At 42.5% G+C, this 14964-nt stretch overlaps 1 protein-coding gene across 9 annotated transcripts in view; it reads left to right on the top strand.

Moving 5' to 3' along the window:
- The window catches only part of KLF7 (KLF transcription factor 7), a 444455-nt gene extending 430933 nt beyond the window's left edge, over positions 1–13522 (top strand). For 5 of the 9 annotated variants that reach the window (XM_067026690.1, XM_067026686.1, XM_067026687.1 and 2 more), the window contains one exon: positions 7267–13522. In XM_067026690.1, the coding sequence (XP_066882791.1) occupies positions 7267–7318 (52 nt within the window). In that variant the 3' untranslated portion in view covers positions 7319–13522. The remainder of the gene's footprint in view (positions 1–7266) is intronic. The other 4 variants (XR_010839187.1, XR_010839186.1, XR_010839185.1 and 1 more) reach the window with 4 other exon arrangements.
- Positions 13523–14964: the final 1442 nt, after the last annotated feature.

Raw genomic sequence — 14964 nt, 5'->3', positions numbered from 1 at the left:
GAACATTGTGCTTTTCTAAGCATTTGTCCATTTCTTCCAGGTTGTCCCTTTTATTGGCATATAGTTACTTGTAGTAATCTCTCATGATCCTTTGTATTTCTGCAGTGTAAATTGTTACTTCTCCTTTTTCATTTCTAATTCTATTGAATTGAGTCTTCTCCCTTTTTTTCTTGATGAGTCTGGCTAATGTTTTATCAATTTTGTTTATCTTCTCAAAGAACCAGCTTTTAGTGTTATTGATCTTTGCTATCGTTTCCTTCATTTCTTTTTCATTTATTTCTGATCTGATCTTTATGATTTCTTTCCTTCTGCTAACTTTGGGGGTTTTTTGTTCTTCTTTCTCTAATTGTCGTAGGTGTAAGGTTAGGTTGTTTATTTGAGATGTTTCTTGTTTCTTGAGGTAGGATTGTATTGCTATCAACTTCCCTCTTAGAACTGCTTTTGCTGCATCCCATAGGTTTTGGGTCATCGTGTTTTCGTTGTCATTTGTTTCTAGGTATTTTTTAATTTCCTCTTTGATTTCTTCAGTGATCTCTTGGTTATTTAGTAGTGTATTGTTTAGCCTCCAAGTGTTTGTATTTTTTACAGATTTTTTCCTGTAATTGATATCTAGTCTCATAGCGTTGTGCTCGGAAAAGATACTTGATACGATTTCAGTTTTCTTAAATTTACCAAGGCTTGATTTGTGACCCAAGATATGATCTATCCTAGAGAATGTCCCATGAGCACTTGAGAAGAAAGTGTATCCAGTTGTTTTCTGTTGGAATGTCCTATAAATATCAATTAAGTCCACCTTGTTTAATGTATCATTTAAAGCTTGTGTTTCCTTATTTATTTTCATTTTGGATGATCTGTCCATCGGTGAAAGTGGGGTATTAAAGTCCCCTACTCTGATTGCGTTGCAGTCAATTTCCCCTTTTATGGCTGTTAGCATTTGCCTTATGTATTGAGGTGCTCCTATGTTGGGTGCATAAATATTTACAATTGTTATATCTTCTTCTTGGATCGATCCCTTGATCATTATGTAGTGTCCTTCTTTGTCTTTTTTAATAGTCTTTATTTAAAAGTCTATTTTGTCTGATATGAGAATTGCTACTCCAGCTTTCTTTTGATTTCCATTTGCATGGAGTATCTTTTTCTATCCCCTCACTTTCAGTCTGTTTGTGTCCCTAGGTCTGAATTGGGTCTCTTGTAGACAGCATATATATGGGTCTTGTTTTCATATCCATTCAGCCAGTCTATGTCTTTTGGTTGGAGCATTTAATCCATTTACATTTAAAGTAATTATCGATATATATGTCCCTATTACCATTTTCTTAATTGTTTTGGGTTTGTTATTGTAGGTCTTTTCCTTCTCTTGTGTTTCCTGCCTAGAGAAGTTCCTTTAGCATTTGTTGTAAAGCTGGTTTGATGGTGCTGAATTCTCTTAGCTTTTGCTTGTCTGAAAAGCTTTTGATTACTCTGTCAAATCTGAATGAGATCCTTGCTGGGTAGAGTAATCTTGGTTTTCTGTTTTTCCCTTTTATCACTTGAAATGTGTCCTGCCACTCCCTTTTGGCTTGCAGAGTTTCTGCTGAAAGATCAGCTGTTACCCTATGGGGATTCCCTTGTGTGTTATTTGTTCTTTTTCCCTTGAGGCTTTCAATATTTTTTCTTTGTATTTAATTTTTGATAGGTTGATGAATATGTGTCTTGGCTTGTTTCTCCTTGGATTTATCCTGTATGGGACTCTCTGTGCTTCCTCAACTTGATTGACTATTTCCTTTCCCATAGTAGGGAAGTTTTCAACTATAAGCTCTTCAAATGTTTTCTCAGTCCCTTTCTTCTTTCTTTTTTTTTTTTTTTTTTTTTTTTTTTGCAGTACGCAGGCCTCTCACTGTTGTGGCCTCTCCCGTTGCGGAGCACAGGCTCCAGACGCGCAGGCTCAGTGGCCATGGCTCGCGGGCCCAGCTGCTCCGTGGTATCCTCCCAGACCGGGGCACAAACCCGTATCCCCTGCATCGGCAGGTGGACTCTCAACCACTGTGCCACCAGGGAAGCCCCTCAATCCCTTTCTTTTTCTCTTCTTCTGGAACCCCTGCAATTCGAATGTTGGTGCATTTAATGTTGTCTGAGACTCTCCTCAATTCTTTTCATTCTCTTTTCTTTATTCTGCTCTACTCTAATTATTTCCACTGTTTTATCTTCCAGGTCACTTATCTGTTCTTCTGCCTCATTTATTCTGCTATTGATTCCTTCTAGATAATTTTTAATTTCATTTATTGTGTTCTTCATCAGCGTTTGTTTGCTCTTTAGTTCTTCTAGGTCCTTCTTAAACATTTCTTTTATTTTCTGCATTCTATTTCCAAGATTTTGGATCATCTTTACCATCATTACTCTGAATTCTTTCTCAGGTAGACTGCCTATTTTCTCTTTATTTGTTTGGTCTGATGGGTTTTTACCTTGCTTCTTCATCTGATGTGTTTCTCTCTCTTCTGATTTTGCGTGACTTTCTGTGTTTGGGGTCTCCTTTTCACAGGCTGCACGTTCATAGTTCCCATTGTTTTTGGTGTCCGCCCCCAGTGACTAAGGTTGGTTCAGTGGGTTGTGTAGGCTTCATGGTGGAGGGGACGGGTGCCTGTGTTCTGGTGGATGAGGCTAGATCTTGTCTTTCTGGTGGGCAGGACCACATCTGGTGGTCTGTTTGGGGGTTTCTGTGACCATATTATGATTTTAGGCAGCCTCTCTGATAATGGGTGGGTTTGTGTTCCTGTCTTGCTAGTTCTTTGGCATAGGGTGTCTAGCACTGTAACTTGCTGGTCGTTGAGTGGAGCTGGGTCTTAGTGTTGAGATGGAGATCTCTTGGAGTACTTTTGCCGTTTTATATTATGTGGACCCAGGAGGTCTCTGGTGGACCAGTGGTCTAAACTCGGCTCTCCCACCTCAGAGGCACAGTCCTGGCACCTGGCCGGAGCACCAAGACCCTGTCAACCATACAGCAGTGAAAATCTGCAATATTTTCCTCTAAGATCAGGAACAAGACAAGGATGCCTCCTCTTAACTACTTCTATTCATATAGTACTGGAAGTCCTTTTTGGACAGAAAGGTCTTGCTCCTGGATTGTCATAATGACTTGATGATGATCAGTTAACCACAACTTGACTTATTCAGGAAGTCCAGAGTGCAGTCCTGTAACAGTTATATCCTAGGGCAAGTTATTGAACTTCTCTGTATATCAATTCCTCATCTTCTTCAACTATTTTATAAAAATGTTAGCCACCCCTCTTCAGATTTATGGTTTTCAGTAACACTGTCTTGATCTCTCAAGAATGATGGTGCTGATAAAGAGTTCAAAGAAGTAATCATAAGAATGCTTGCCAGGCTTGGGAGAAGAAAGGAGGAACTCAGTGAGAACTTCAACGAAGACCTGTGAATGCAAAGGCCATACTGCCTGTGGTTTATCTTTCCATATTTCTGTAGGTCAGAAATCCAGCATGGCCTGGCTAGGTTCTGTCCTCAGAGTATCGTAATGCTTCTTGCTATGGTAGGCCTGAAGTCCTCTTTCCTTGTTTGCTATCAGCCAGAACCACTCTTAGCTCCTAGAGGCTGCCCACATTCCTTGCCCTGCAGTCTTCTTCATCTCCAGTTCAGAAGCCACCTAGTCTAATTCTAAACATCATGTACTTCCTAGAATTTTTTTTTGTTTTTTGAGGTACGCGGGCCTTTCACTGCTGTGGCTTCTCCTGCTGCGGAGCACAGGCTCCAGATGTGCAGGCTCAGCGGCCATGGCTCACGGGCCCAGCCGCTCCGCGGCATGTGGGATTCTCCTGGACCGGGGCACGAACCCACGTTCTCTGCATCAGCAGGCGGACCCCCAACCACTGCACCATCAGGGAAGCCCTGCTTCCTAGAATTTTAACAAATAATGATGCTAGTTTGATTCAGGAGGGGTGCAGTTACATTTCATACCATGTCAAAGATTTGGTTTACTTTTTTCTGAAAGAACTTGAAGGGTAAAGATAGTTGCTTGTACATATATTGCTAGATACCCAGCACAGGCTAGGCAAGTGGTAAAAGCAGAATAAAAGTATGGAACACATACATTACGGAGTGGTAATTTCAAATGAAGTCCTATATCAAGAATACTGTTGTCCTGTATGTTCTCAGGATATGGAAAGGAAAGGAGAGAGGTTTTGTACTGCCATGACTAATACTTTGCTTCTTACTGTCTCAAATCCCCATGTGCCTCTTTTGGACAGGCAGGATTCTTAGTACCTGCTCTGTTGCTTTCTTACAGGCCCTTACTGCTCAGGCCTGACCAGATTAACTTCTGGATTAGTTTTCTAGCTGCTGCCATTACCAATTGCCACAAATTTATCTCACCCTTATTTATCTTTATAAATTATTATCTTATAGCTCTGTAGGTTAGAAGTCCAACACAGGTCTCACTGGGAACAAAATCAAGATGGGGGCTGTGCTCTATTGCTTTCTGGAGGCTCACGGGGAGAATCCATTTCCTTGTCTTTTCCAGCTTTCAGCTTTGCCCACATTCCTTGGCTCCTGACCCCATTCCTTCATCATCAAATCTGTTGAATCCTTCTTATGCTGCCATCTCTCTGGTTTTCTCTTTTAATTCCCTCTTCCACTTTTGAAGACCCTTGTGGTGACAATTGGGCCTACCCAGATAAATCAGAGTAATCTCCCTATCTTAAGATCAGTTGATCAGCAAATTAATTCCATCCACAACCTTAACCCCCTTTGTCTTTGAACCGAACATATTCACAAGTCCTGGGGATGAGGTGTAGATATCTGGGGAGGGCCATCCGTTACTCTGCCTACTACAAACTCTTTAAATTGACAGCTCAGCTTGACCTTCTTTTCAGCCTAAAAAGCAGATATGGCTAAGAGCATGGGCTCTGGAGTCAGGCTACTTGAGTTCAGATTTTGGCTTTGCCTCTTTTTGATGAGTATCTCATCTGGTAGTGGGGATAAGAATGGTACCGTCTTTATATAGAGTTTTCATGAGGATGTTAACTTTAAAAAGGAAATACCTACAAAAAGAACTTCCTGGCTTAGATCTTCTTCCTCAAAGCTGTTGAGATGAAGGACGGAGAAAAGAAAGAAGGGAGGAAGGGAGGGAGGGAGGGAAAGAAAGAGAAGAGGCAGTGGGCAATACTAAGTGTGCCTTCAGGACAGGACAGAGTCATGCAAGTCAAATACTAAATTCCCTGCAGGCTGTATTGCTTTTTCTTGTACCAGTGACATCAAGTACTTGCTTTTAAAGAAAATTTATCACTGTTTTATAGTAAATCATATCCCCTTTCAATGGAACTCAAAGGGATTATCCAAGTATCTTGCTTATACCAAATCAGAGCCTGAAATAAGTGGTTATAGTTATAGTTAGAATTACTATTATTCAACACATTATTGGATTAGATCATTTTCTACTGTACTTTTCCCTTTTTTTTTTCATTTTACCTTTGTTCTGTTTTGCTTCATTTCCTTGAGGTTCTATCCTGCATGTGTACCTGTTTATGAAATGAACACAAAAGGTGTGTGGAGAAATGTTGGGATCAGGGGATAGGGCCAGTTTTTGTTTGTTTGTTTGTTTGTTTGTTTTAGGAATGAACAAATACAGGGAAATTCTGCACTGGACAGGAAACCTTGCTAAGCTGAGCAGGACAGCTTGCTGACATCCCAACAAGAGTTTTGGACTGTGAGGGTATCTCAGGCCTCAGGGGATCCTGGGAATATTTTCCCAGGTAGGAGGGTGGCCAGTTTCTAGCAGAGGATCTAAGGGAGGATGTACACCCAAAGCTAAGAAGGACTGCTGTCTGAGGTGCTGACTTCACTGGGATTCCAGCCAGAACCTGAGATTTTAGGTAGGCTTTGGGGATATGGAAATGGCCACTCTAATACTTATAAGTACAGAACCCTGATTCAGACTGGTCTTAGCTTTCAAGGGTATTTATTAGCTCTAATAACTAAGAAGAATAGAATTGGATTTGTCTTTTGGCTTGGCCGGGTCCAGGTTCTCAGATGTTTTTCATCAGGACTAGAAACTCTCTCTTCCTTTCTACCCCCTGGCCCCATTTTTCTCTGTTGACTTCGTTCTCAAGCTGGCTCTTTCCCACATGGCCATATGGACACCAGCAGCTCCGGGCTTCAGTATTAGTGTCTTAGCCCCAGTGGAAAGAGAGCTTCTCTCTTCCAGTAGTTTCAGCAAATGTCCCAGAGCTGGCTCTCATTGACCTTTGTGGGTCACATGACTGTCACTAGGCAGATCACTGTGGCCATAAAACTTCAGCCTTAGGAAGAGGGTCAGACCCATACAATTGAGAACGCAGAAGAGTTGCTGTCCCGGGCAAGATCAAGTTGGTGGTGTCAGAAGAAGGGGGAAGGGGTGAAAACAACCATTGCGTCAGCTCTGAGGCTGACAAAGGCACTCAGCGGTGGACATTGGGTACCAAGAAACAGTTCAAAAGAGTGGCCTTACAGATCTGCCTGGGTTCTCACCCCATGGCCGCCACTCACTGGCTGTGAGACCCAAGCCTCAGTGTCCTTATTTAGCACATGCACACAAACGGGGTACGAACATTTACCGTGGAAGGCTGCTGAGGATATTACTGGGCTGAGATTGGGGAAATAACTAGCACATGCCTGCATAGGATACCACGGTTAATAAACATGATCTTTTTCTCGACTTGAATATAGAGTGTTATATAGACCTGCAGGTATCACAGGCAGCATTTCTGGGCTTCCATCGTAAAGCTTAGGACTGAAATCTGGGTGTTGAAATGTTAAGAGTTTCATCATTCAATGGTGCAGGCTAATCATTCTTTATTTACCCTATACGGGCATGACACGTCATTTCCAACACACTTTTACATTCGTTTCTTCTTTAATAATGGCAATTTGGATAATAATAGTTAATATTCATCGAGATCTTACCATGTGCCAGAGAATTTTCTAAGCACTTCACATAGATCATCTCATTTAATCCTCACAACCAATCTATGAAGTAAGTGCTGTAATTATCCCCGTTTTATTGAGGAGGAATTCAGGCACAGAGAGGTTAAGGTGCGCAGAGTCACACAGCTATTGGAAGAGCTGGGATTTGAACCCAAGCAGTCTGACGCCTGAGCTCACCTTCCCTACACACCTTATTTCTCAACACATACGCACTGCCTCCCTTCAAGGTAGGGCTAATCGTTTTCTAAGGGGTGATGGAAGTTGAGTTCTTTACCCAGATCTCTCTAATATCCTCGTTATTTTTATGTTTCCTAGGTGTTTTTCCAGGTCTGACCATCTTGCCCTCCATATGAAGAGACATATCTAAAAAACCTAAAGGCCACAGTTGCCATGGCACCGGCCGTTGTCTGAAGGAGATGCCATGAGGCAGGGGGCTGGACTTCAGGCGGGGACCCATTGCCTCGCAGAAGAAAGTTCTCACTTATTAAACCTCTGTGTACACACACGCCCAGACACACACAGACGCACACACGCACTCACACATAGACACACACACACGTGCACACACAAACTGTCATGCACTCAGCTATATTTAAAATATATACGTCTATTCTTTATGCCTTGCCCTAGCCAGATGGTAGAAGACGAAGAAGAAGGAAACCAGGTGAACTCAGCAAGGCAGTCTGGCTGCTTACTTCAGCACTATTGGAATTATTTCCCGCTGTTGCCAATGGAAATCAAAGAAAATGGATGTGACGTCTCTGCAGGAGGACGGCAGTAAGAGGGGCTTATTTAACTTGCTTCTCAGTGCAACTTGATAGGAGAATACAACGTCTTAAAGTTGCATATGTGTAGCACTAATGTTTCTTTTTAAATAGTTGGGGGAAAATGACCTAGAAAACCAAATTGCAGTTTGGTAGCCAAAATTAACTCTTGGTTTATTTGTCCTTTGTGTGTGAAAAGTCCTACTATTCTGTGCGTCCGACTTCCTCACAGAACTGTTGATCAGTTTTGGTTCTTCTTAGTACTATTGAGATCTATCCAGTTGATACCAACGGCCTTAGTGGCGGCAGACTCTGGAATAACTCCTTACACCTTTCTGGCCTGCATTTCTCTAGACTTCACTCTCCAGGGAGGAGTTTTCTTTTCTTACTTTTTGACTCTCTTGCACACCATATGCACTAGGGATTCTGGAAACTTCTAGCATGACTGCAAAGTGGCCAAGAGAATAAAGTCCTTGATGATAAATCACAGTATATCCCTTGAGCCTCACCTTATTGCCAGTGCTAGATTTTTTCTTTTTAATCTCTGTTTTTTGCTAACGAAAACTTGAAAAGCTTATTTGGAAGCTTAAATGTTTTATCTTTTCTCCATGGACTAAACCTCTCCAGGACTCTCTCTCGGCACCTGGATGTCCAGCTCTCGAAGCAGCCAATCAGATGGGACATCACACTTTTCTCATCCCCCTTGAGGCATCCTGACCTCAGCTTACAGTGATCAACCCTGTGCTGTATGTCATTGCTACCCTATAACCAGTTTCAGCATAGATGTTGCTAGTCTCAAAGGGCAGCTGCATATTTAACCTAACTCTGGGTTACGACCTGACAAAAAGCCAAAAATATCACTCTTTCCAGGAGTGGGGAGAACAGAGGATGCCTCCCAAGTCTAGTGACTTCAAAAACCATCACCCTTTCTTCCTCTCTCATACCCACTGAGTCCTATCACCCCACTTGTTAAAACACACAGTTCAAAATGCCATTGTGGGAATGAAGGGTGGACATTTAAAGAAAGGGTGGAGATATTTCTCTCATGCTCTGTCTAAAAAGAGAGACATATTTCTGATTTTTTTTTTTTTTTTGGCTAGGCCCACCATGACTTGTGACCTAGAGCACCCGGGATCAACAGAGGCCTCACTCTTACTCTGCAAGCTGACGCCGAGGGGGTTACATGCCTCACTTTCCATCCCACACACACAATCCAATATCGGCCTCCATCTACCCGCATTCTTAGCTAGCTGGCACTGGCCTCAACTCCAAAGACTGCCTTTAGGACCATTAAATGGCCTATGCAAGCAAGCGGGGTGGTTTTAGGGCAGATTGTATATTTTGTATATTCTGGGACCATCCCTTCAAGACACGTCTAAAAAAACAAAAATGGCATTTGGTCCACCCATGGTTGCTGCTCCTTCATACCAGCTGGCTCCCCTCCTGCCCTCCTTGACTGTTTGACTCATTGACTGTTAAAATGCCACCCCATACCTATTTGGGGTGCAAAAGTGAAGTCTTTGAAAGGAAATAATAATGTAAGAAACACAGATACACTTAGGACAGCAACCTTCAAGATCCTTGGCATTTGGTTTCTCAGCTTTCTGCAAACTTTGATTTCACTGAAATGTTGAAACTACTCGTCTGAGGGCAGAGGAGCCTCCTTATCACAAATGCTGTAGCTGCCAATTGGACACTTGGGGCATTCTGAGGTCTGGCCCTTAAAGTTTTCTTTCCCTTTTTCCTTTTTTCAACTTAGACCAAAAAAAAAAGAAAAAAAAGAAAAAAAAAAAAAGAAAAATGAAACAACAACAACAACAAAAAAAACAGCAAAAAAAGAAAAACCACCCTAAACACACATACACACAAAATCTGCCCATTTGCCAGAGGCAATTATGTATATGTTAGTAGGAGGGTATTTTAAAAAATCAGTTTTATTCCAAAGATTTAAAACTAGACATGACTTAGCAACCATTTCTGGAGCACTGCTTGCTGACAATCTCATAGTTCTCGACTGCATTCGAGTGCGTTTGTAGCCAGTCCATCAGGGCGGACCATGGGATTATATTTGAATGTGTGGTGCATCCTTTCTCGATGAAGGATGTGTGAGGGACTTTGACCCTCAGCTGTATTAGACTGTAGCGCCTCCAGTCAGTGCACTAGATGAAACTTTAGACACCCCAGGTTTTGTTGGTTCGTTGGTTTCCCTTTCTAGAGCAGCCTCCAGCATGACTGCACGCACACACCAGTGATGGCATTAGCCATGGCTGCCACGATTTACAAACGTTCTCTCCCCAGCTGGAGTTGCTCTTGCCTCTCGAAATGCTATTATTATTAAGGGTTTATAATACTTAACTTAAGTTTTGAACTGACCAATGCAAGGCTGTATTAAAAAGAAAGTTTGAAAAAAATGCAAAAGAGTAATCATTGCTTGCTCACTCCCCGTTGTCACCTGTGGTCTTGAAAAGATCTCATTTGAACGTGGCAGAACAAAGGGCATTTGGTCTCCATCAGCGTCTGAAATGTTCGGCAGTTTCTCTCTCTTTTGTATCAGTGAGGTCCTTTGTAATCTGCTCCTGACCTTTCTCGGAGCAGGGTGCACTGAACCTCGATGGTGGGGCTGGCTTGCTTGCTTCAGGTATTTGTTGACTGTGAGAATTGGCCTGAGAATATTTGGTGGGCGCTAAGTGTATGGCTTTGAAACTGTTCTTCTCTAGCCCGATTGACACCTCTGAATGATAACCAGTCCTGTCCGTGGTGGGTGGGGTGGGGGGCAGTAGCCCCAATCATTTTGGAAATGGATTTGTGATCAAGTGTCCATCGTCTCTGAAATGGCAGAGATGGTTGGAAAGAGCCTGCTGGCAAGAACAGGCTTTCTAAGAAATAACCTGAAGCTCGTTTGCTTCCAAGAGGACAGGTTATTTAGAACAGTGCTTTAATGGACCTTTGAAATACAGTAAACCGCTTTCTCGTTTAAATTGTTACCTCCCAACATTCCAGGGGATCTCAAATTTGAAAGGAAAAAGCTGGCATGGTGTTTCTTGTGGTTGTCCTCTCAAGCTCGGTGTATCCAGGGTTCAGAGTTTGACCTATAGGAAAAGAGTGTTTCGAAGCCATTGACGGTTTTATTTCAGTTCGTGCTTCTTTCTCCTACCACGCGGCTGTAAGTCAAAGATGTGGAAACCTGAAATTATAATGCTGCTCCTGGCTACTGGCCTCCTGCCCCATTGACGGTTCATTGCCCAGCTTAATGCCTGGTGGTGATGATTATTATGTCCAGAAAAAAGAGATGTTTGGATTCCATGACAGAGCTGCATTTTATAAAAATATCGGAGACCCCCAAATGAACTTCATGCTGACCATTTCCGTCTCCTCTCTGTGCTCTCCCTTGCAAAGCCCTTCAAGTATCCCCTCTCCTCCCCTCCTGCACCTCTTGTGCCCTTTTTACATCTTTGATAGCCTGATGATAACAGGGTAAAAAAAAGACAGCCAACCTCACGCATGATTAGCAGAACTGATTCCTGTGTTTTAAAAACTCCTCTTGTTTGAAACTAGAAGCCAGAGAAGATTTTTTTTTTAAGGATTTCAGTTTGAGATAAGCTTCCAGATTAGCCATGTCTATTTGCATCAAAGGGGAAATAAATGGGACTTTCAGGGCGGCTCAGCCAGTGCATTCAGAACATTCTGCCTGTAGCCCCAACTCCTGAATTCTACGGCAAAGTCAAAAGAAGTGAACTCAAATGGCAAGAACAACAAATCGTAGTGATGAGTTTTATTGGTTCAGAATGGTTTCCTCTATGGAAGTCACTTCATAAAATATAAAATATAGTGCAAAGTGCTTTTGGCTTTTCTTTTGCATGAGCTGGTTTCAGGAGAAGGAAGAAGGTTGGGAAAGTCAGAGATGCAACATACTTAACTACAAAAATCAGGTTCGTTGTTTCTTTTTTAAAAAAAATCCTATGAGCGCCAGCGTTTCTGGCCGCAGTTTTGCACCCAGATCTTTGCCAAAGTGAAAATTCGTTAAGTAGAACCTGGTTGAAATCTACTTGCGGAAGCTCCCTCTGGCATCTTCCGGAAGTGGCCACTGCCATGTGTGGGGTGGAGGGGGGGAGGAGAGAAACTGCATTCCGGGTCTGGATTACATTTCGGTAAACATGGTGATATCTCAGTTTGAAAAGGGGCTGGCCTGAGTGTACATCGATGCCTCTTTGATGGCCTACTTTCCTCAGTGAGGATCTTTGGGAAGACTTGAGACGGAACAACGAAAATGTGTCAAAGGAAGCAAAAATGTAAATGTGAGATCCCATGACGAACTGCCTGAGGCTTCAGGGTTTTCTCTTGCTTTTAACACTTGCTTAAATCTCCTCTGTTGATTCCTAATAGATCCTGGAAAAGGGAAAAATAAAGCTGCAATTAACTTTCTTCCATGCACCCTACCAATAGAGTACTGTATTCTTCAGGTGTTTTGCATTTACGTATAAGTCCTCGGGAAACAGGTATCAAAAACGGAGAGAGAAATCCTAGGCCGTCACTTCACAAATATCCCAGACGAGATACTCTTTTCAAAACAGGGCTCCCTCTCAGCAGTCACGAGGGAAGGTGGATATGTTCTTTGTTGGGGACTGTTTATACAATTTTTTTCAACTGTGAGCTTTGGAATCGTAAACTGCTTTGACTCCAGCTTCTGTCTACTGCCATAAAATGCACCCCACGTCAGAATAATGAGGGTGGTATGTGTGCACACAGCTAGACACGTGTGCATGTGTACCTAATGTACCTTCGCAGAAGGAAAACAGTTAGGCTACTGACGTTTACGAGGAGTAGCCACCAGTGCCTAATATCTTTTGGGGGGGATGGATGCTTATAATTGCCAGTATATTGAAAACACACTGGGAGTTCCACGTCGAGGGGAGGGGCTGAGGGTGGGGAGAGGGGACATTTTAATCCTAGGCCTTTGGACCCAAGGCAGAATGATTTCTGCAAATCTAGGTCCCGAAAGGCTTTGGGGCTCACTGGCTGGTCCTCAACCTTTTTGTTTTCGTTTTTCTCAGCATGCATTTTCTATCTAAACCCAGACTTAGTTGAATTTCTTGATCTTTCACTTCTGCTTCATTCCAGGGAGGAAAAATACACCTGTTACGGCCAAGATCTCCTTGCTAACACAGAGGCAAAAATAAATGTTTAATGTTTTTGAAGCCTCCCCTTTCCTTTCCATAAATGCCCCCCAAACTCCTTCTCTCCTGTCACCCTCCCTCCTCCTACCGTGCAACCTCCCAGCCACTGCCACTTTTCTTTCAACTCTCTACCATGCTCGTAACAGTTGCTTGAAGAACTTTATTTTTGCACTGTACATTTTCTTTTTGCCAGACGTGTCTAACAAGTGTGTTTGGAGAGACCTACTCCCAGCCCTACCCCTCCCACACCTCCCTCGGTCACATGCTCTCTCTCAGGCCTTCTCTGGTATTTATAATATATCACAGAAGTACCCAGTCTTATAGCCCTCGGTTATGCCTTTTTTTGACATTTTATTTTTTTTAAGCTTTTTATATATATATATAAATATATTACTTTGTCAAGTTTTTTTGCTGTACAAAAGTCTTAAGATTTAAAACTATTATTTGTATTATATGATGGTGGTATGTTAATGTTACAAAATTATTAATGAAGAAAAAATTTATTTTTGTTACTGGTCTGTTTCATAATTCTTTTTTAAATTGGTATATTGTAAGATATCTATGCAAAAAATGTTATGTGACGCATTTTTATTTAAGAATGTAATATGTGTAATAAACAGTAGAATGTGTTTGGCCTTGGAATGCCTTACTGTATTTCTCCTTAGCTTATCTCACCAGGGAGAAAAAAAAAAATCCTCAAAGAGATCCAAATGGGTCCTTATATACCTCATGAGAGTTTTCTTTCTCAGAGGGAAAAAGGGAAGGCAAAAGATTGTATTGGGTCATTTTTCATCATTTGGGAGGCTGTTGGGTGTGTGTGTGTGTGTGTGTGTATGTGTGTGTGTAGGTGGGTGGGTGTATTTTGTGGTTTCAGTGAGGTAGCTCAGAGCCCAGATAAGAAGGTACACTAAAGACAGTTTATTTCTTTAAGGGAAGGTAGAGAGCAAACGGTTGGAGGTTATGAAAAGCAATATTTTAGAACGAGCTGGATTGTGGGATGTTATTTGTTTAGGGGGTTAGGAGCAGCTTATTGAAAGCAGTTTATTTGGTGAGGGAAGGGGAAAGTTTGTTCTGGGATAGCATTAAATGGAGCAGCTTTGGAAAGGTAACTTGAAGCAGTTGGTGGAGGAGAGAAGAAGGCACATGTGAGAAGGAATAATTGAGGTGAGGGGTTGAGGAATCAATTTATAGGAGTTTGGTGACAAAAGTGGGGAAGAGAAGGGTAACCAGAGGCAGAGCCATGTGGGTGTCTAGGCGTAAGTATGAGAAGGTAGATGCAGATAAAAGCAGCCGCAAACACTGACGAGAGGGAGGTGGAAGGCCTAGGGAAAATTCTCAGAACTAAAGAGAACACTTACTAAAACCTTCTCTTCCCCACACGACTTCCGGGAAAGACCATCCAAGTAAGCAGAAAGGTAGAGAACCTAACTGGTGTTACAATCCCAGCACCCCTTGCAGGGCGAACCTCCGAGAAAAGTGGTATCATCAACTGGGAGCAACAAGCGAACACATTTGTCCCCTACACTGGACACAGTGCTACTCAAGCTTTCTTTTCATGCTTTGGACTTAGGGAAACGGATACAGTGGTGAATCACTTCCATCCCTCCTCAGACAAATGCGACGAGAAACTTTTCGATCAATTTTCACATTAAAGATCGTGATTATGGTGACCAAACTTGCTGCCTGGGCACGTGCATATCTCTGAACAGGAAAACGGGTGTGAGGAGTGTTGCAGTGGGCTGGGAAGGGAGGCTGAGTGCCTGTGGCCTCACCCTAAGAAAACTTAAGGGAAAGAGAACAGTAGATGCGTCAGGGACCAGGAAAATGGTTTTGAAAGTTGTAAAGATCTGCGGCCACATCTTTCAAGAAAGCAAGTGAGCTGGGCAAAACGGCAACCGAAAACCAGCTGACAAGAAGCTACAGGCTCCAGTGGGAAGACCACCAGCCCTGGAGTCCACAGCCCCACCTCCTGGTCCCTGGTCATTTAGTAGATCCATGCCTAGCGGAGCAATTTAACCATCTCATAACCAAAGTCATTGGCTTAGAAATTTCTTTGCGCGAGGAAGGATAAGATA

The sequence above is a fragment of the Kogia breviceps genome, chromosome 2 (assembly GCF_026419965.1).
Source record: "Kogia breviceps isolate mKogBre1 chromosome 2, mKogBre1 haplotype 1, whole genome shotgun sequence".
In the NCBI taxonomy this organism is placed as follows: Eukaryota; Metazoa; Chordata; class Mammalia; order Artiodactyla; family Physeteridae; genus Kogia; species Kogia breviceps.
This window is presented reverse-complemented; position numbering and strand designations above follow the sequence as displayed.